This window comes from Lontra canadensis, unplaced genomic scaffold, assembly GCF_010015895.1.
Source record: "Lontra canadensis isolate GAN:19392208 unplaced genomic scaffold, GSC_riverotter_1.0 scaffold15, whole genome shotgun sequence".
Classification (NCBI taxonomy): Eukaryota; Metazoa; Chordata; class Mammalia; order Carnivora; family Mustelidae; genus Lontra; species Lontra canadensis.
In genome coordinates, this window is record NW_022631009.1 from 24,614,351 (window position 1) to 24,635,443 (window position 21,093).

At 40.5% G+C, this 21,093-nt stretch overlaps 1 protein-coding gene and 1 long non-coding RNA gene across 9 annotated transcripts in view; one reads left to right on the forward strand and one right to left on the reverse strand.

Moving 5' to 3' along the window:
- Window positions 1–21,078, reverse strand: part of ESRP1 (epithelial splicing regulatory protein 1) — a 54,947-nt gene extending 33,869 nt beyond the window's left edge. For 4 of the 7 annotated variants that reach the window (XM_032858689.1, XM_032858686.1, XM_032858688.1 and 1 more), the window contains exons 1-9: window positions 20,347–21,078; window positions 19,705–19,833; window positions 18,340–18,453; window positions 14,785–14,899; window positions 2,454–2,552; window positions 2,262–2,316; window positions 885–995; window positions 638–770; window positions 501–543 (exon numbers count right to left, since the gene is read on the reverse strand). In XM_032858689.1, the coding sequence (XP_032714580.1) occupies window positions 501–543; window positions 638–770; window positions 885–995; window positions 2,262–2,316; window positions 2,454–2,552; window positions 14,785–14,899; window positions 18,340–18,453; window positions 19,705–19,833; window positions 20,347–20,478 (931 nt within the window). In that variant the 5' untranslated portion in view covers window positions 20,479–21,078. The remainder of the gene's footprint in view (window positions 1–500; window positions 544–637; window positions 771–884; window positions 996–2,261; window positions 2,317–2,453; window positions 2,553–14,784; window positions 14,900–18,339; window positions 18,454–19,704; window positions 19,834–20,346) is intronic. The other 3 variants (XM_032858691.1, XM_032858690.1, XM_032858692.1) reach the window with 1 other exon arrangement.
- LOC116868398 overlaps window positions 20,397–21,093 on the forward strand; it is a 7,850-nt gene continuing 7,153 nt past the window's right edge. For both annotated transcript variants that reach the window (XR_004382818.1, XR_004382811.1), the window contains exon 1: window positions 20,397–20,486. This is a non-coding gene — a long non-coding RNA (uncharacterized LOC116868398). The remainder of the gene's footprint in view (window positions 20,487–21,093) is intronic.

A 21,093-nucleotide genomic window follows, 5' to 3' on the forward strand; every position in this document is an offset into this window, starting at 1 on the left:
ATAACGAGATAAAAACAGTATCTGGTCCCATTTTTTTCTGACCTTATTACTGCAAACACTATGTACTCAAACATGTTAGAGCCAGAAAACTATCGTGTTCCTGGCCATTGAATGAGGAGTTACAGAAGCTTGAGAGAAAACCTACAAGCACATAGCCAACAATTCCAGGTATTCTGGTGAGGCTGTTTGAAAGTAGTTTTCAGACAATTTAACTTCTTTTAAGAACTACTCTCTCCCATTGTACATGACTTTAAAGGACCCTTTCACCTTTGTACGGTTTCATATATGTGTGTGTGTATATATATATGTATACACACACATATATATGTATATACATATATATATTATATATATATATATACACATACATTTTTTTTAAATTAAAAAGTCAACTCCTATGTTCTTTAGGTAATAAAAATTATTCACACCCCACTTATCTACCCTGGTATATAAATACATTTCAGATTCTTCTTAAGCCGCATTATATAAAAAGCACTCACCACCAGCAATTTTAAGAAAATCTTCACCTGTTGCTTTGTAAACCTAAGAAAAGAAAGAGAAAGTAAGTACAGTTTCTGAGCCTTCCAACATGAATACTCATTCAAGATGTCAAGGATCTCAGGGTGTGAGGACATACCTCAATGTACCGGGTCCCCATGTGATGTTTGTGCCTCTGTAATGCTAGATCCCTGTGTTCCTCGCTTACAAACCTAACCAGAGCTTCTCCATTCCTTCGACCCTGGGCATTCAGACAAAGTGCTGCACCTCCCCTTTGAAAAGGACAGATAGCAGTGGGGGGAAAAAAAGTACAGTGAGGAAAAATGATAGGACACCCATTATCCCTTTGGGATTACTAAGTAAAATAGAGATTAAAGAAAACCAACTTGGCAATGTTGAGTCCTTTGAAGAATCTTGCAATATCTTGATCTGAAGACTGCCACGGTAAACCCCGCGCACGGACTATGGTGTTGTCATCAATAAGCTCCATCTTGCTGCTGTGGGTCAAGCAAAACTTCATGTTGCCTCATTAGCCTTAGAGGATCTGACCTATTCCAAGCTATCACTTTCCTAGTTACATATAAGGTATCATTTGGTATCCAGACAGACTTGTAATACTGCCTGATTTATCTCATAACCTCAAAGATTACCTAGGCACAGTTCGAATTATTCTTTAGGTCGTTCACTATAGAAAGCCAAGCTGAGGTCACTCAGCAAACCATCCATCAGCTGAGCTGCTGCTTGCTGGGCATACACTCAAAAGGACCCAGGATCAGCTCATAGGAGGCAAAGTTCTCCCAATACCCTGATGGCCAGTAAATTCCCAGAACTAAGAAGGAAAGGTTTATATTTATTCTCAGATCCAGCCAGTATACCAGTGGAGTTGAAATCCAGTTTGACAGCAAAACTTAAGATATGCATAAAGCTGGCAATTAACCCACGTCAGGAATATATGCATGCAGTCAGGACTCTGCCATTAAAATATCTTCCCTATCAAACAGGGGAGCCATCACAGAGTGTTTATGGAAATGCACAGGAGTTGCCACACCTTAATGAGTCACTTGCAAATCACCTAGTATATATTTTGATGTCATTATATATTTATATTAATATTTATATATATTTATATAACATATTATTTATATTTAATATTATATATTTTGATGTTCTGTTCCTCCCATATTCTTATTTCCAGAAGTCCTAGGACACTTCCTAAATGAATCACTTTCTCCCCAACTAAACAGATCCAAAGTCTCTCTATAGGCAATGAAGTCAGAAGTTTCTGCTCACTTCAGGCACCAGGCAGTCTCAGGAATTCACTGCAGTGATTACAAGCAAACAGGTCTACCTGTGATCACAGAGATACCACCATTTCATACTTCTTACCACTTATTTCCTTTGCTTTAAAGTAGAAGCTGATAGAACATACTTTAAATTATCTTAGTAAAAATCTTGTGAACTCTTAAAGCCTACGATTTTTCCTTTGTAAGTTTTCCTGTGAGAGGATGAATAGTTCAGAGAGGCAAAAAGAAGCACAGACAGGATATCTAAGGGTCATAGTGACTGAAGTTGCAAGTATTAAGTCTCATTAAGTTTAACCCCCAACGTCCAAGCTCACTTTAAGATATAACCTTTTATAAATAACCTAATATTTAAAACATGGATAGCCAAAAGGTTTAGTGAAGTTATTGAAATACAAAGGGAGTTAAGTATCACAATATGAATAAAACAAAAGACTCCAATGGAATACCACTCTGACTTACCAAGTGCCACTTTCAAATTTGTAATTTACTCTCTCTGGATCTGAAAACCTGTGATCTAAAAATGAGAACACAGAAGTCATCATTTTAACTATTAGGGAGAGAAAGCTGCGGGAGGACATTCAAAAGTGTGTATGAGGTAAACACGGCAAGACCAAATTCTAGGTCCAAAACTGTTACAACAGCAATACTTACTATAAGGCTCAGAAATCATTGCTAGAATTATATTCCCCATATCTTCAACTTGAGAGGCTCCATACCGGGAGACTGAACTAGTCTTCTCAAAGTTTAAGCCTGGGATATTAAGTTAAGAAAACATTTTGAGGAAGTAAAATGAGGTGCTTCTAGCCCAAGATTAAACTCACACAGAGCCAACAAGCCAGGTAAAATGCATCTAAGGTTGCAAAGTATTTGAAATCACAGAATAGTTGCTTCCTGTCACTCTGGACTTCACCCATACTTCCTGGAGTCTCCAATTACCCTCTTGGGTAAATATATAGTAAAATGGCCCAAACAATTCTGTCCTGAGGCACTACCAATAATAGAATTTATTGAGTAGTAGCAAATGCATGAATACTAAACACTTTCATTTAGTGTCAAACCATGAAGTATACACCAGAATTAGTAAATTCCTTCACCCTATTACCTTTACAGCATATGCAAGGCAATGAATATGTGGACTGAAAGACATATAGTCAAGACCATGAGGTATCTATCAAATGGCTTTTTTAGGCTGTTTGAAAAAAGACACTTCATATTACTGATGACACTATTTCTACGATGCCACTTTTAGGGGGAACTTCCCTACTAGATTTTTGGAGCCCCTGTAGTATAGCTGTCTTAGATGGCAGCAAATGCTTGTCCTTTGAGAGTCAATTTGTAGAAACAATTCAAACACTCAGAGCTAACAATGGCCAATGTAGCTCTGGATCAAGTGAATACATGCTTTGGGTAAGCCAGGAAACAGGGCTTTTAAGAAATAGTGCCTTATGGGGTGCCTGGGTGGCTCAGTGGGTTGAGGCCTCTGCCTTCGGCTCAGGTCATGATCCCAGGGTCCTGGGATCAAGCCCCACATCGGGCTCTCTGCTCAGCGGGGAGCCTGCTTCCACCCTTCTCTCTCTGCCTGCCTCTCTGCCTAATTGTGATCTCTCTCTGTCAAATAAATAAATAAAATCTTGAAAGAAAGAAAGAAAGAAAGAGTGCCTTAAACTGTGATACAGGGTGAGACCAGAAAAGATTTCCATCAAGTTTTACAGATTTACCAGCTTTTTTTTTTTTTTAAAGATTTTATTTATTTATTTGACAGACAGAGATCACAAATAGGCTGAGAGAGAGGAGGAAGCAGGCTTCCTGAGAGCAGAGAGCCTGATGTGGGGCTCCATCCTAGGACCCTGGGATCATGACCTGAGCCGAAGGCAGAGGCTTTAACCCACTGAGCCACCCAGGCACCCCATTTACCATCTTTCTAAAATAAACTTTTATCTTTGTCAAGAAGTTAACAGCTACTACAATGGTTAATTTTGTTATTTTTAAGTTTCAATACTATAGTCACACTAGGTATTATGCATAAATTTGCGCAGATTTCATAATGCAGTGTGATGCGTATAATAGATAACACTACGCTACTCTGTCTTTTCTGGAGCTTAAAATGAAAACAGCCATCTGGTGGGTGGTTATTAGAATGCTTGCCTTTAGTTTTCTAACTGGTATTTTGTAATAAGGGTGAAAAATGAAGACAGACATTAAGTTCAAAGCACTACTTCACTGCAATCAAAGAGGATACAATGTTAAAACAGTTCAGAGAGCTCCATCCACAAAGTATCAAAACCAATCATCTAAAGAGCTAATTCAATGAGCAATATCCTTCTCCATTCAATCCAAAATCCCTTTTCATTTCTTTCCTACACACCCTCCCCTCCCCCTTCTTTCTCCACTAAGGAGATACTGTTTCTCACTATGCTGGACAATTTCACTCCTGCTGTCCCTCACCCAGCTACATTTCTCAGCCCTTAAACATACCACATGTAGAAATGCAGCCATATGTTCCTTGGCAAATTACTCAACCCCACTGAACTTCAGCTTATCTGAAAAGCCAAAACTGTGATAATCTCTGCCTCCCTGGGCATTTTTGTGAAGATTAAAGGAGATAAAACAAGTCCAGGGCACAAAGCAGGCATTATAAAAAGTGATGTCCTCCCCTTCTTCCTAGAGCCCTGGGGTGGCCAACTTTCATAACCCACACACTTTGAGGGTCATTCACCACATACTAATTTGTATACTAACAGGATAATAATCAAGCTGAAATGATAATTTCTGCACTTCCCCACCCCCCAGTCCAACCCTTTACATCATCTAGTGATGAAATAAATGCCCTGCCCACTGAGAGATTAGAGAAACAATCCCAGGAGATGCTCAAGCAACAAGGGCAATGATTATTGGGGGGCATTGCTGGCTCAGTCAGTAGAGCATGTGACTCGATTTCAGGGTTATAAGTTCAAGTCTTACAGTGGGTGTAGAGATTACTCAAAAATAGTCTTAGGGGTGCCTGGGTGGCTCAGTCAGTTAAGCGTCTGCCTTCAGGTCATGATCCCAGTGTCCTGGGATGGAGCCCTGCATAAATCTTAAAAAAAAAAAAAAAATCAAGTCTCAAAAAAAATAAATAAAATGAAATGATTATCCATGGAAAGTACACAATAAAGTATTAATCGAGTGGGTTTTTTTAAAAATTTTTTTTAAGATTTTATTTATTTATTTGACAGACAGAGATCACAAGTAGGCAGAGAGCCTGCTGGTTCCCCGGGGGCCACGAGGCTCGATCCCAGAACTCTGGGATCATGACCCAAGCTGAAGGCAGAGACTTTAACCCACTGAGCCACCCAGGCGCCCCTCGAGTGTTGTTTTCAAGGAATATGATGACAGGACAGAAAAACAAGAGTCAAATGATGAAAATACTTTGGGAAGACAACTGCCCTAAATTTTCTGGGAAGGCAGGGGTGGAGGTGGGAGGACTTTAAGAATCCTTACAGAACTAAGAAGGATTAGCTATGACTAGCCATAGTTTATCACACAAACTCTGCCAGTAAACGGTCCTCTGGAACGCTGCAATTCTAATAATGCCTTTAGCCTTGTCAGGGGCTAGGTACAATGGAGTCAAGAGAAAGGCATTCAAGAAATGGAGACCAATCCCATTGTATAAATCACTGTTTTTCAACCTTGCCACTACTGACCAATAGGCCAGATAATTCTTTGTTGAGGGTGAGGATGGGAGTGGTAGTCCTGAGTACTATAGGATTTTTACCAGCATACTGGCCTCTATCCACCTCAGTTCTGACTTAAAGTATCTCTGGGCAATGCCAAATGTCTCCGAATGGGAAAAAATCAACTCAGGTTGAGAACCACCAGCATAGGCTAAGAGTTCCCAATTGTTCCAACTTCACCCCTTACTATCTACTGAACCATCAGAAAAAGCACCTGTATACGAGACCATTATGGAAAAGATTTTCAAGAAAACTGGCCAAAGAAACACCACTTATGAACCCAGTTCAGTGCTGTGTCAAAACCCATATCAACAGACACACACACACAATCTAAATTATTGACCACCGGGCCCTTTACTCAAAGTTTGCTGACCTCTGGCCTAAAGGAAGAGATATCGTTTGGAGATGGCCAAAACCAGAATGCCACACAGGAATGTTTACCACGTCCTGTCCCCAAACAGAATATTGGAGGGAAATTAAGCTTTGGAGGAGTAGGAGGGAGAAAGTATATTCCACTCTAACCACTGTTTTCTCTCCTCTACACATAAGAGGTATCGAGCTTTCTCACCTTTGCTCAGGTAATTCCTCTATGAAGTTTATCTTCGTAATCCCTTAACCAAATGAGACCATAGGTAACTCCTACCCATCCATCACCAATACCTTTCTGGCTGCTCTAGGCTGCAACCATCAATTTAAGAGTTGATTAGATATTACTATTCCTATAAAATATTACTCTCTCAATGGTACTATACATTTCCTAAGCATGTAGATACTTCTGCTATCTACGACAGCACTTATCATTTCTCAGAATCTACTGACATAAATGATGGCATTAAACACCATTTCATGGCAAACACCATCTGTTTCCTTCTATTTTCACAGCAGCCCCACCAGGGAGATAATGGTAAAACCAAATGGATGAAGAAACCAGGATTTAGGTAAGTTCCGTAACTCGCCCAGGCTCCCAGCTGGTAGGTAAGAGCGGGAATTACAATACAGCTCTGATTTGACTAAGTGTATATAATTCCCTGCACCAAGATAAGAAGCTTTGCTTAATTCATTTTGATAATACTTTATCAGAAGATTTCTAAATGTATATATAAAAGTCAAGTGGAAAAGACTGAAAGTGGGGCGCCTGGGTGGCTCAGTGTGTTAAAGCCTCTGCCTTCTGCTCAGGTCTTGATCTCAGGGTCCTGGGATCGAGCCCCGCATTGGGCTCTCTGCCTACTTGTGATCTCTGTCAAATAAATAAATAAAATCTTAAAAAAAAAATTTAAAAAATTAAAAAGACAAAGTAAAGATGGAAAGTATCCTGTCTGGACAGACATGGATTAGTAGATAAAGAATTATTTACTGAATTCTGCTTTTAAAGTAGGAATATGTTCTAGACATTTGGCTAACTTGGTTCCACAGGACACGTCCCAACACGTTTCCCTTCAAGACATCACACACTAAGGATAAGCCGCTCTGAGCTCCTGACAACTTTCAAAAGTCACCCAACCTCCTGCATGCCCAAACCAAAACCAAAACTTACACACATTTACACACACACACACACACACACACACACACACATATCCTCTTCAGAAGGCATGTTCAATTCATAATCCTTACCAGAATTTAACATGAGTAACAAAGGAGGGTTAAAAAAAAAAAAGTTTAGTACCAATTCTTCCCCCTATCAATTTTAATTACATATTGAATGGCTTGCTGCACGTCTGATCTTGAGGGAAGGAAAGATGAGTCTATGCCTCCTGATTTATGGCTCATCACACAACTTACTCATTCTGCCCTCGAGGCAGCCACAACAGCACGAACAGGCTTAGCCAGCTTTACAGTGAGAAATGCCATGAGGAAATGAGAAAGGGTAAAGCCAGACATGGTGGGAACAACACTAACATCTGAAGCTACAATTGAGCAAAGTGCCACATTTATACCAAACTTAGAAGTCCAGACTTTGCCATTATTTGAATAGGAGGAACATTTCCTTAGTGCTTCCTTCAGTGAAACGATTTCAGGATTTAGCCCAAAATGTGTATTAGCTGAAGGTGAAATTTAGAAAGCAAGACTTTACAGAGTCCATTTATATGAGCTCACCATCTCAAAAATAAATAAATAAATAAATAAATAACCACCTTTAAACAAAGCTCGCCACTATTAGCTCATCCACTTAAAAAAGATGAGCATAAAAATGGACACATTTGATTATAAATTTTCACTTGTAAGTAACATCTTTTTTAAACTAAATCTGTAGTTTACATTAGGAGAATTACATATATAAAACAAATACATAGTGGAATGATTAAGTTTAAGCTCCATTATAACTGCATCCCAATTAAAAATTCTAACCCCGAGCCATTTTTCCCTGCCACAGACCCTTCAGCAGACAAATCTGTTTCCTCCCCTTCTACTCTGCTCTTTTATTTAAAATACAATGGCTTAATGGTCAGACATATTACAACAAAATGCCTATGCTAATGAACAAAGGGATAGCCAACAGCATATGGAAAGAGAGAAGTGGAATTAGTACCCCAAGGAAGAATTCAAGTCTCCTATAAGTATGTGCAGGAAAGAAGGGAAAGAAGTGATAAATCACCCTTAAATGACTTGCATAATTTAAAAAATTGATTCTCTAAATAACCTTCTGTATTTTAAAGTAAGCTCTGATATAAACAAATCAAGAATGCCACTATAAAATATAACTAGGAGTAAAGACAACAACAACTTTTTCATACTAGGAATAAAATGCTGGGGGGAAAAAAAAATCCAAAACCACAGTTTTAATTCTATTCCAAGAGGGCTTACTCCTTCTAAGAGGGAAAACAATAAGACCCATCCTAACAAATATTACCTCAGGAGATATTATTGTTAACAAAAAACAGAACTGACAAATCAATTATACTGTCAAAGAAATAAGACAGACTTACGTAATTCAATAAAAGAGTGAAAGTGAGTATTTTTACTTTAGGAAAAGACACCTGGGTGGGATAAGCAAATTAGGAAAGGGAGACTATGAGAACAAGTCTTCTCAGTCCTTCTAAAATAAACCAAAAAATTACCCTGAAATTCCCAAACTCACATTTTGAAATTATTTTATAACTCAGTGGGTTAAGCCTCTGCCTTCGGCTCATGATCTTGGGGTCCTGGGATCAGGTCCCACACTGGGCTCTCTGCTCAGCAAGGAGCCTGCCCCCCCCCACCCTCGCCTAACTCTGCCTACTTGTGATCTCTGTCAAATAAATAAATTTTTAAAAAAATTATTTTATAATTAAAATAAACCACAAAAAATTAACATAACTGAGTGCTGGCCAAGAATATACAATATTTCTAGTCACCCATTACAGACCACAAACCAGAGTATTTACAGATTTGGCTCATATCATGCCAACCTGATGCCAAAGATAGTTTCTTCCCCCCTCTAGCTAACAAGGTCAACTACTAACCTAGCTTAACTGTACACCTGAAGATATTTAAAATCCCTTTCATACGCAGAAAGGTACCAAGGAGGATTCAGCACTTCCCTCCCCTTTTTAAGCAAGGCAATGAAGGTTTATGCAATTGTAAAGGCCCCGTTCAGTTTATCAGAAGAAGTACGGAAGTGCAGAATTAACTACACATACAATTTTACAAATGGAAAGCAAAATTAACCTTGAAGATTAGCTGTACTAACACAGCTAATACTAAAGTGTTTTAGTGTACTAAAACACTTGATGTTTAAAAGGTCTATATCCAATCTCACTCAAAGTAAAAAAAAAAAAAAAAAGTCTTAAGTGTAAAATAGTTTAAATAAGTTCTTAAATCAGTAATCAAGTCCTTTTTAAGTCCTTGGAAGCTATTTTTCTTCATCTGAGGACCACCCCCCACCCCGGTAAAACTCAAAGGATCATAGTCAACACAGAAAAGTGTATGGCAGGCCAGGTACTGGCTAAGTGGTTGCATATAGTATCTTATTCCTTACAATAGGCATGCCCATTTTAAGATAGGGAAACTGAAGCTGAGGGGTACACTAAATTCACCCCCAATAAATCTGACTCCAAAGCTCCTGTTCTTAACCATTCTGCTGTTAAGGTTTTTGTCTTTTTTTTTTTTTTTTTAAGATTTTATTTATTCATGAGAGAGAGAGAGAGAGAGAGAGAGAAAGGCAGAGGCAGAGGGAGAAGCAGGCTCCCCGCTGAGCAGGGAACCTGAGGCGGGGCTCAATCCCAGGACCCTGGGATCACAACCTGAGCTGAAGGCAGATGCTTAACCCACTGAGCCACCCAGGCACCCATCTCCATCTTTAATATATGGGAAAAAATAGGCAAATGTCACTGTATTAGCACATGCACACACATAAATCCTTCACCCCATCAAGAAGTGGTGAGACAGACACACCCCTACTAACCCTTAGATGGGTGGACAGGAGTGGTTTAGTGATTGTTGCTTTCATCCTGACAGTGGAAAACTGCACTAGTGAAATGGTATTTGCTAATAATAAACAGCACATATGGATGGAACTGGATAAGAAATTTTACGAAGTTACTTCCTCTTTCTTGCTGAACAGTTCAGTATGTGCTCAGGAAATGGGAACGTAAACCTAGAAGGGACATAATCTATTATAAATAGCCAATCTCACCCTCAAATGGCTTTATAAATTCTAGAGTATTATCCCCTAGTTAAGGAGCATGATTTTTACATGAGAATGACTCTGGCTAAAGTGCTGGCACCTCTAGCTAAAACCTCTAAGTCTCAGTCTTCCCAGCTGTAAAAAGGGGGTGACACTCCTCCACTGGTTGTGAGGAGCCTGCTGGTGGCATACACGTAAGCACTTAACTCACAAACCTTCTTTTACATGCTTGCCCTACAAGGCCAGACTTTATTAAAAAGCTCTTATTAGGGACGCCCGGGTGGCTAAGTCATTAGGCGTCTGCTTTGGGCTCAGGTCACGATCCCAGGGTCCTGGGTTCAAGCCCCACATCAGGCTCCCTGTTCAGCAGAAGGCCTACTTCTTCCTCTCCCACTCCTCCTGCTTGTGTTTCCTCTCTCACTGTCTCTCTCTCAAATAAATAAAATCTTTAAAAAAAAAAAAGTTCTTATTAAAGGCTTGGCAAAGTAAAGTAAACACAATGGACAAGGTCTTGGTTAATGAGAATAAATTAGTTCATGAATAACAAAGCTAAGAAAATACAGGTTAAGAAACCGGGAGGAAGTAATTCCATCCACCATTGGGGAAAAAATAGGGTTGCTCTTTTTAAAAATGAATAAAAGAAGTCATTTATATAAACAGTCCCATAATAAAAATGTCTTTTTCACAGGAGAAAGCTTATATTAATTTCCTCTAAAAATCTAAGATAATCTCCCCACAACTGCACCCCAAAAAAATCAGAGGACTCAATTCCTATTTTCACACTCTTGCCACCTCACCTGATTCAATAAAAAGCCTACAAAATGCTTACCCACAGTTCACCTGCAAAATGAGGTCTTCTCTTCTGAGACTGCATACTTTAAAAGGCAAGTAGCAAAACTACAACTTGAAGAACTCAGAAAGGTTCAACACTAACACCAGAAGTGGTCTCAGAACCAAAACAAAGACAAAAGAGGGAAGTAAGTGCTAAAATAAGGACCAGCACTGTGTTCAAGAATTCCTAAACCCTTTATTTTATCAAAGTAGTCCTACTTTTTCATTTACACTGCTCCTGGTACTTTGCAAAGCTTTCCTGTAGGACACCGGAGAAAACGCAAGTAACTTTCCCAGGAAAGTGAAGCTGGATATTCCCTTACTTGTTCCTTTCCAAGGGCTGGCAAGAGCCTCTCCCTCCCCTGGTTTACCTGGTTGGACAGGTAATCCCTCAGGAGCAAATGACTCCCCATCTACTTGGCAAAACCATCAAGGATGTGTAATGACCATCTTTAGGTTTCCAAATTCAGTGTCATTTCCATACGAGAAAGGGAAATACTTAGTGATCTGAAAGAACACAACTCTTCAGACATTGTGGAAAGCCTCTGCATAGATAAGGACAAGTACATAGTCAAATCTGGTATGATTGTTTTTGACCTGAGAACTTAGGTGGCCCAGTAAAGCCAATAATGTTTCCTCCCAATAGGAGTCATAAAATAACTGATCATAGCTTCAGTGTAAAAAAAAACCACTGTCAGGAAAGCTTAAGATTTCTTACCTATTGTTATTTTTTGAAACGGTATTTATTTGACAAAGAGAGAGAAAGTGAGCACAAGCAGGTGGAGTAGCAGGTAGAGGGAGAGGGAGAAGCAGGCTCCCAGCTGAGCAAAGAGCCCACTGTGGGGCTCAATCCCAGGACCCTAGGATCATGATCTGAGCCGGAGGCAGTCGCTTAACCAACTGAGCCACCCAGGCGCACCAGATTTCTTACCTGTTAAATGGTAAGGAAATATGCGGATAGAACATTAATAAAAACAGTTAAGATTAAAATTCTACTTTCTAACTGGGAAGAAAACTAAAAACCTAAGACTTTTCCAATGTAAGCCCAAAGAAAGTAGGATATAATCAAGATTTTTAAGAAATAGAAAATACCCTAGTTATTCCAATGAATGCATTACAAGATGGCCATGAACTTCTTCATATTTCAAGTGCCCTGTGTCTGAATTGGAGCCCAAGTTAGCTTTATTCACAATTCATTTGTTTACTATAGTCAAATTATTTCTGATTTTCATCTTCATGGAACTTGAAAAAAGAACCACCAACAAGGGGCACCTGGGTGGTTCAGTCATTAGGCGTCTGCCTTTGGCTTGGGTCATGGTCCCAGGGTCCTGGGATTGAGTCCCACATCAGGCTCCCAAGGAGCCTGATTCTCTCCCTTCCTCTGCCCTTACTCCTGGTCATGCTCTCTCTCTCTCGAATAAATAAATTTTAGAGCTAGGATTAAAGTGAATGACAAAAAATAATCAGCAAAGCATCCTATTTCTTCACTTAAATGTCAGATAGTTCAATTTTTTATTTAAAAAAATTACTATATACTGGTATGTAGGTAATAAAGTACAAACCAAGTAAAAAGTCCAGATTACCACACTGATAATGTTTACTAATAACCCCAAATTTTATATACATGAAGGTCTCAAGAAGAAACCAAGGGGAAAAAAGAAAACAGATGAACTTCTGGTAAGTTTTCCCTGAACTGTCAATACATTGAGAAACCTGAAAAACCCAAACATAATAACCTCTTGCTTATAGCTAGGGAAACTTACTAGCATGTGACCTATCATCACTAGGGGAAGATTGTCTTTGCCAAAAGAGGATACTGAATAGTCAAAAATAAACAGTTCTTAATATACTGCCTTTTTTACTCAAATTGTCTTTTTCTAAATTAGATAACTTTAAATTAGACTTTCATCTTTTTTTTTTTTTAACAGACTTCTTTGGTTCTCTATTTTGTCTACCTTAGACTTCCCAGACTCCATATCTATGAGCAAGTTATATTTCTGTTGTTTAAGCCACATAGTCTAATATATTTGTTATGGTAGTCCTAGCAGACTAGTATCACTTTCAAACCAACAGAACAATTAGTAACAATTTTTCCACTGTCCCAAACTTTTTAATTCTTACAAGAATTCCCTTAAAATAAACGTACTGCATGCCTACCTCCCAGCACTAGTGGTAACGTGAAAGCAAATTTCTAGCTAACTACTTCTAGAAAGAAGGCAGATACAATGGGTTTTCCCTGCTTATAAGGGGTTAGGAAAAACATGCAAACATTTTCCAATCAGGAAGTGAAATTTTGAAATAAAATAAAAATCAGGCTTTAACTCTTGAAAAGAATGAAAAAAGAAAAAGAATAAACATCTACAACCCATTAAGTTCCTGAAAGTAACTTAAATCTGACTTCAAGTTGGCTCTCATAGTGGCTTTGGGTCAGTTGCCCAACTCTTCTATTACTCAATTTCACATCTGATGTTAGCACATGACTACTTATTAGTTAGCACTTTAAAGTCTTACTGGATGAAAGATGATGGGTCAGTCATGACTACAAGATTTGTGATTATAAAATTTACTTTTACAATACACAGTGCATCAAAGATACAATCTTGGTAATGAAAGAATGGGGGGTAAAGTCCCAACATCATTTTATCATCTCAAAAGATGACTTATTATCATCACCACAATCTCAGATGTATTTGAGAAACCCAAGAAGGGTTAAAAAGGGTACCAATGTTTGTAAAGGTGCACCTGGGTGGCTCCCGCAGTTAAGCATCTGCCTTTGGGTCAGGTCATGATCCCAGGGTCCTGGGATTGAGTTCCGCATCAGACTCCCTGCTCCGCAGGGAGCCTGCTTCTCCCTCTAACCCTTCCCACTGCTTGTGCTCTCTCTCACACATACTGCCAAATAAATAAATAAAATCTTTATATATATATATATAAATATAAAGATATATATATAAAGATATGTTTGTAAAGAGCAAATACCGCTACTTAAAAAAAAAATTCTCATCCATTCAAAAGATGTAGAATTCCTAAAACCAAGATAATCAAGAACAAGTGGCCTTAGAATCAGTATCAAAGGTAGTCTTCCCATTCTTCAACCAAAAAAATCCAGACACTCCCAATAATGTGAACCTGAATTCTATTTTATATGTGCTCAGCTCATAAAAATCCAATTCTAGGTCCATCTAACTAAATCAGTATTCAAATTCAGTAAATCATAACTACTTCGAGAAAGTTGCCTGTAATTATACTATTAGTTCTTCCTAGTACAATAAATTTTGGAGAAGTAAATTTCGTTCATACACTAACAAAGTTAAAAGTATTTTAGGGGTGGGGTGCCTGGGTGGCTCAGTCGGTTAAGCGACTGACTCTTGATCTCAGCTTAGGTCATCATCTCAGGGTTGTGAGATGCAGCCCTACATCTGGCTCTGCACTCAGTCAGGAGTCGGCTTGAGATCCTCTCTTGCCCTCTTCCTCTGCTCCTACCCCTGCTCACACACGCTCTCTCAAATAAATGTCTTTTTATTAAAAATAAATCTTAAAAAAAAAATTTTAGATGTGCCTGAGTGGCTCAGTTGGTTGAACCTCCAACTCTTGGTTTTGGTATGGTTCATGATGTCATGGTCATGGGATTAAGCCTTGCATAGGCTCCCTGCTCTGTAGGGAGTCTGCTGAAGATTCTCTCCCTCTGCCCCTCCCCCCACCCTCATGCTCGTCGCAAGCTATAGCTCTCAAATAAGTAAATCTTTTTAAAAATACTTTAAACTTTCTTGAATTGCCATTTTATCCAGAGCTACCTTTGCAAATGATTCTTGGGTAATCACTTAAAGGATACACTCTGTCATTGCTGCAACATCCAGTTTATCAATATCAGGTGAACCAGGACAACACTTCTTGAATTCTTTTCGAAGGTCAAAAAAGGAATAGAAGCATTCAGGCAATAATACATTCTGAGGAAGGACAAAAGTAGACACTGTTAACTAGATGAATTTAGTTCAATGCTTCTCTAATAATTAGAAACCTAAGAACTTAATGGCAGTATATTTTACCACAACTGAATTTTTAAAATCAAATATAAGAGTGACTTTATTTTCTGGTACAGTATTACATCCTATATACAAGTGTCATGGAAAAAATACCTTATTTTAAGATAACAGATTACATTTGTGTTCCATATGCATTCCATTTAAAACACTTTTGAAGTTATAATACATTTGGGCTGTCATGTATTTTCTGAGTGATAAAACTACACTCTTTTCAACCATAATCATTTCAGACCACCAGTATTTTCAGGCAGCAATATTAGCCCTTTTAGTTCTCATAAAGATGCCTTTGTTTACAGTATCTACCTAGACATAGGACTCAGTTACAAAACACAGTATTTTTAAATACTGGTTTCATATAATAAATATTTTCTGTACTGAAATCAGAATAAGATAGTAAATTCCTGATTGCCTAAAAAAGGATGATTTTTGTGCCAAGTTATAGTCCCACGTTAGCTTTCCTGGCCAAGATTCTGGCTATACCCAAGGAACTCAAATTAGACTTTTTTTTTTTTTTTTTTTTTTTTTTAAGGAAAGAAAAGAAAAATCACAATCTCAAAAGCATGGGAGAAATAGTTACCTGCTGTTCTTAGCTACTAGCACCACTCTTGTGGTTATTAAGCTAGTTCAACTGTCTGGGAAAATACTATACACTATTATGTTTTTGTTTCCCCTGGGGTAGGGGAACCCACGTTGAATAGCTTTGAAAGATGATTTTTTTAAAAACTGAACTTAGAGGGGCACCTGGGTGGCTCAGTGGGTTAAGCCTCTGCCTTCGGCTCAGGTCATGATCTCAAGGTCCTGGGACCGAGCCCTGCATTGGGCTCTCTGCTCAGCAGGGAGCCTGCTTCCTCTATTTTCTCTCTGCCTACTTGTGATCTGCCTGTCAAATAAATAAATAAAATCTTAAAAAAAAAACAAAACTGAACTTAGATTTTTCTTACAATGTCAAAATAGTTTCTCTTCACTCACTGGGAATTTCTACTCATTTACTCATTAGAAACTCAAGGAAATAAAGACTTTTCAGTGTTTGGAACCTATATAACATTTATGCAATGATTTCTCTTTCTATCCAGATTTCCTAACTGGGTTCTATTAGATATAGACCTGCTCCTGCTGTATTTAAAATAGGTATCAGGGCACTGGCTGGCTCAGTCAGTAAAGCATGTGACTCTTGATCTCAGGGTTATGAGTTCCAGCCCCATGTTGGGTGTAGGAATTACTACAAAATCTTTCAAAAATAAATAAATGAAATAGGTATCATTGTACCACGGTCAGTTTCTTAAAACAGTTACTAAGAAAATGGTGGATCAAGATTACCTACAAGAATGTTCATTTAAAAGCTAATGATGATGAGAATAACTTACATGTTCAAAAATAAAAGATTAAATAGTCGTATTCACTTAAAATACAGACATTTAAGTCTTTAAAGAGATACTGTTGTTATACTAAACTATAAAGTAGGCTAAAAAGTGTGGTATGAATGCTCTTTGTAAAAATGGGCTTTTCTACAAATACCTGGAAGAATATTTTCAAATATATTCATATTAGAGAAAAACAATATAGTTTTCTGAATGGCAAGAGTATTTTATGATTTTCTCTATTTTTTTAAATAAACAGAATTACCTTATGATACTAAATTACTTTAAGAATACTAATTGTTGGGGCGCCTGGGTGGCTCAGTGGGTTGAAGCCTCTGCCTTCGGCTCGGGTCGTGATCTCAGGGTCCTGGGATCGGGCCCCGCATCCGGCTCTCTGCTCTGCGGGGAGTCTGCTTCCCTCTCTCTCTGCCTGCCTCTCTGCCTACTTGTGATCTCTCTCTGTCAAATAAATAAATAAAATCTTAAAAAAAAAAAAAAAAGAATACTAATTGTTTTAGGTTTCTTTATCTAAATCCTAGCAGAAATGACTCAGAAAAATGTCTCAATTATTCTCTGGAGGTTTCCCCACATTTAAAGCACTCTATCTGAAATAAAACAGCTGTTTCCCCTCAGCACAACAGAAAAAGGATTAAGTTTTATCCCTCTCTATAGGAGTTTGAGGGGAAGAAAGATATCCTCATATATCTATTTCTGGATCAAGGGTATAGCAATTGATCTAGCATCTATTAATGAAAACCACTGCCCCCTTTTAATTGAATAATTACTAAAGTTGCTATAAAAGGAGTGGTTTCTCGACTCTTAAGATAGAGGAACTTGAATTTCTCTTTCAGACTTTTGAAACTGTCATTACATATTTAATCTGTATCTTTCCATTTCTTCCCTAGTGAGGTAAAAAGAAAAATTTGCACTGCCTAGCCACTATACTTGTGACATCAACGTCAGTCTAAACCTTTCTTTGAACACTTGCCTCATCTACTTTCTTTAAAAAAATATTTCACTTCATCTTTTCAAGTTCAGTATTTGCCTACCACAATAAAAAGTTACAGCTCAAACTAATTAAGTTGATAAGATCAACTATATTAGCAATGATTGGCTACACTGGGTCTGCCCTCTACACTCTCCATTTTCCCTCAGCCCCTCAGTATTCTTCCCAGGGAGAGAAATCACGTATCTACAGTTAGGCTGTATTTTTCTCACCCTATATGCTTTTCCGTATCAGAAAGACCAGCAAAGGTAAAAGATGAGGCTGAACCTACTGTTATGATACAAAATTTAATCAGTTTTGAACATTTACTTTAAGTCAAAGTGCAGTATGCTATAATTAATGTTTCACTGGTTATATGGCTCTCTTTACACAGTACAAAGCTCTTAAATGAAATCAGTTACAATTAAAAGGGTTTAATTCAACCTTATTCTTTGCTCCTTCCTAAGATAAAGCATTTTCCACACAGATGAAAATACCACAATGTCTTAAAATTTAAAAGTAAATGTTTTCTCCTGCTTACTGCTGTTCATTTAAAAAAGTCAAAAATTCAGCTAATATACTTTGGAAAAGGGAGAATGTTAACCATCTCAAAAACTTAACATAAACAAAAAGAGAAAGTTTTATTAAGACATCAGAGAGTATCTATAAAATTACTGCTATGTCAAACACCTCTACTGAAGGGTCATGAATTTTCTTTTTTGCAGTAAAATACACATAGCATGGTATTTACCATTTTAACAGGTAAGTGTACAGTTCAGTGGCATTAAGTACTTTCACATTGTTGTGAAACCAACACCACCCTTCCTTTGTCACCTTCTCAAGCTGAAATTTTGCCATCAAATAGTAAATCCCGACAGGCATCTTTTTAAAAATGGAGAAACTAGGATAAACCATTAAAAAAAGAAAAGGGAAAAAAAAAAAAAAAAAAGCCTCCAGTCACCCCCAAAGGTCCAAACATTCTGAGAAGCCAGCACTCTTACCTTCTTGGAAGCCTCAGGATGCAGGATTTGTCTGACATGCAGCTGCCCATCAGTACAGAGACAGAAGGAGGTTCCAACCCCAATATTCAGTTCATTGCTTACTGACTGGTTAAACTGAAAACAAGACACAGGGAGGCAACTGATGCAGGAATTCCAAACTCTGGCAAAGTGGCCCCACGTGCTGATAACCAAGTAAAACCAAAAGGCCATATAAGGGGACACCAGTGCTGGAGCAATGTTAGAAAGGCTACTATCTAGACTCCTTTAGATAGGAAAGCTTTCCAATCAACCCACATTTCACAGACAGGACAATTTAGTATATACATTCTTCCTTCCATCCCCTCTCCTATTTTTGCAATAAATCCACATTCAAGACTTTTTAAGTCGGGTCTCATTTCATCAGCAGGTTGCCTTCAGATTACATCATTCCCTGGTGTTACTTTATGTTTGGATGTGTTGAGATTAAGAAAGATGCCAGTTTATGATAAACAAATGTGGTTAATGGGTATAAGGACCTCTGGAAAGTCTGGCAACACGTTTCCTGGAACAGAACCCCAAAATGGTAACTTACCCCTATTAATTCGCACCTTGTGTGCTAGGGCAGGGCCTTGAGAGCTCTGACCCTCACCTGCGCACAAGTGTGTAGCGCCCCGCTCTATCCCTGATCCAGGACGGGTCAGAACCAGGAAGCAGCCGGTTTTTGGGTCACCTCAATTCCATTAAGAGGATTCCACCAGTTTCACAGTGACCCAACGAGCAGCCCTACATGTTCCGGCCTGCAAACCCTCCCCGGCGGTACGACCAAGGCCACTGAAGAAGAAAGAAGGCAACCAGAACCCGGCCTGTCCTAGTCCAGAAGCATGAAACCAAGTAGGCACCCTCAGGTCCCCACCAAACTGGGTCAACTCTAGTACGCCGCGCGGGGACCACCCGCTCCTCTACACCACAGCCACAGCGCCCTCTGTCCTAAAGCTGAACCACATATCCAAACCCCCTCAAAGATCAGGAGCTTCTGGGGTCTAGCCCTGGGGATTGGGGCGCTAAGATTCAAACTCCGCTTATCATTCAATTGGTAAAACCCGACTGATTCCGAGACCCCAGGAACATCTCGAGAACTAGGAACTTTAGGCCCACGAACTAGGCGCTGGGAAACTTGGAGGAGCAGCGACCTCCTCCCAAAAGGTCCACCCGGGCCCCCAGGCCCGGTTTCCACCCACGCGGCCGGGCGTCTCGCCACCCTCCCCGGGGATGCGCGTGGACCCGCCGGCAAGGGCGTGGGACCTGGTATGGCTGCCTTGTGGGGTGGGGGGGGGGGGCACCTGAGCGGCCTGCATAAGGGTGGGGGGCACGGCCCAGGGCTGTCACCTGTCGGAGGGCTTGGTCCAACTGAGGAGCGGAGGACAGACTTTCCGCGTCGATCTTAGTTTCTTCTTTACAATCCTCCGTCAGCTCCAACTGATCCGGTCTAACTAGTACTTCATGCAACTGTCCCACCTCCAGAGGGGAAAGAAGCTGGGGTCAGTTTTCCCCTTCCTCAATTTGGAAGCCTCCATATTCACCCTCCTCCTTCTCTCCCTGCCCCGGTGGCCGGCGCCTCTCGTGGGGTCTGGCCGCAGAATCAAAGCTCACTTGTCGCGAGCGGCTCCAGTGGCAGAGAGGTCGGCACGGCCCTGCCTCCGGCCCCACCCCCACCCGGATCAGGTCGGAAAGGCCCTGGAAGTGGGAACCCGGGCTCCAGGGATTCCACCCCGGCTCCGCGGGGCGTCCCCAGACGGGCAGAGAACCTGGCTCGGCTGCGCCCGGCCTCCCCACCTGAACCAGATTTCGAATTAGTGAAACGGTTCCAAAGCCGGTGGCCACTGCGTTTGGTTTTACTCTGGATTCCGTAGGCCTCGGGTCCCGCCTCACAAGTGGCCAAACAAGAACACTTGTTTACCGACTCCCCAAACTTCTACAACAAACTTCTTGCCCCATTCCTATCATTTGGACAGGAACCTGGAGAAATACCTTCTTGTTGGCCAGATCCACGACTTTCCACAACAGCAGGATCAGCTCCTTCTCATCCGAGCCCAGCTTGGCCCCGGTGGCCCCAGCAGTGATCCCAAAAAGCACCACCAAGTAATCCGGAGACGCCGTCATGACGATAGGTGGGGAGGGGGAGAGGGGGGTTGGGAGGCGGTGAAGTGGGGTGGAAGTGAGAACGAGAAAACCTGTGCTAAAAATCTCTTCTAAGAGAAAAAGAAAGGGTGCCCACCCCCCCTCCTCGCCGCCGCTGGTGCAAAAGGCGGCAACCTACCACCCAAGCCCACACCTGGCCGGTGCTCCCCACCCTGGGTTGCAAGGGGGGTGGGAAGGAGGGCGCCGGAGGCCTGCCCTTTTTGTATACAATGGCCGGTGCGTCTATGCAAAAAGCCAGGAGCAGGGCTGCACCCCGGGTGGAGCGCGCAATGGCTGAAAGCTTTTCTGTTTTGGGATGTGGCTCTACCTGCCCGCCCCTTCCCCCTCCCCCACGTGGTGCAGGTAAGAGACACCTGGCGGCGCCGGCCCATTGGCTCCTTCAAACCACGACGTGGCAGCGGTGGGGGAGGAGGCCGCCTGGGGAAAGGGGAAGAGGGGGCGGGAGACAATGGCTGGATGAATGGAGAGGGGAGGGCGAGAAAGAAGGAGGGGGGAGACGTGAGGGGCGGGGAAGAGGCGATTGCCACCTGAAGGGTAGCCCAGGCCAGACGGGAAAAGGGTGAGGGGTGAAAGGCG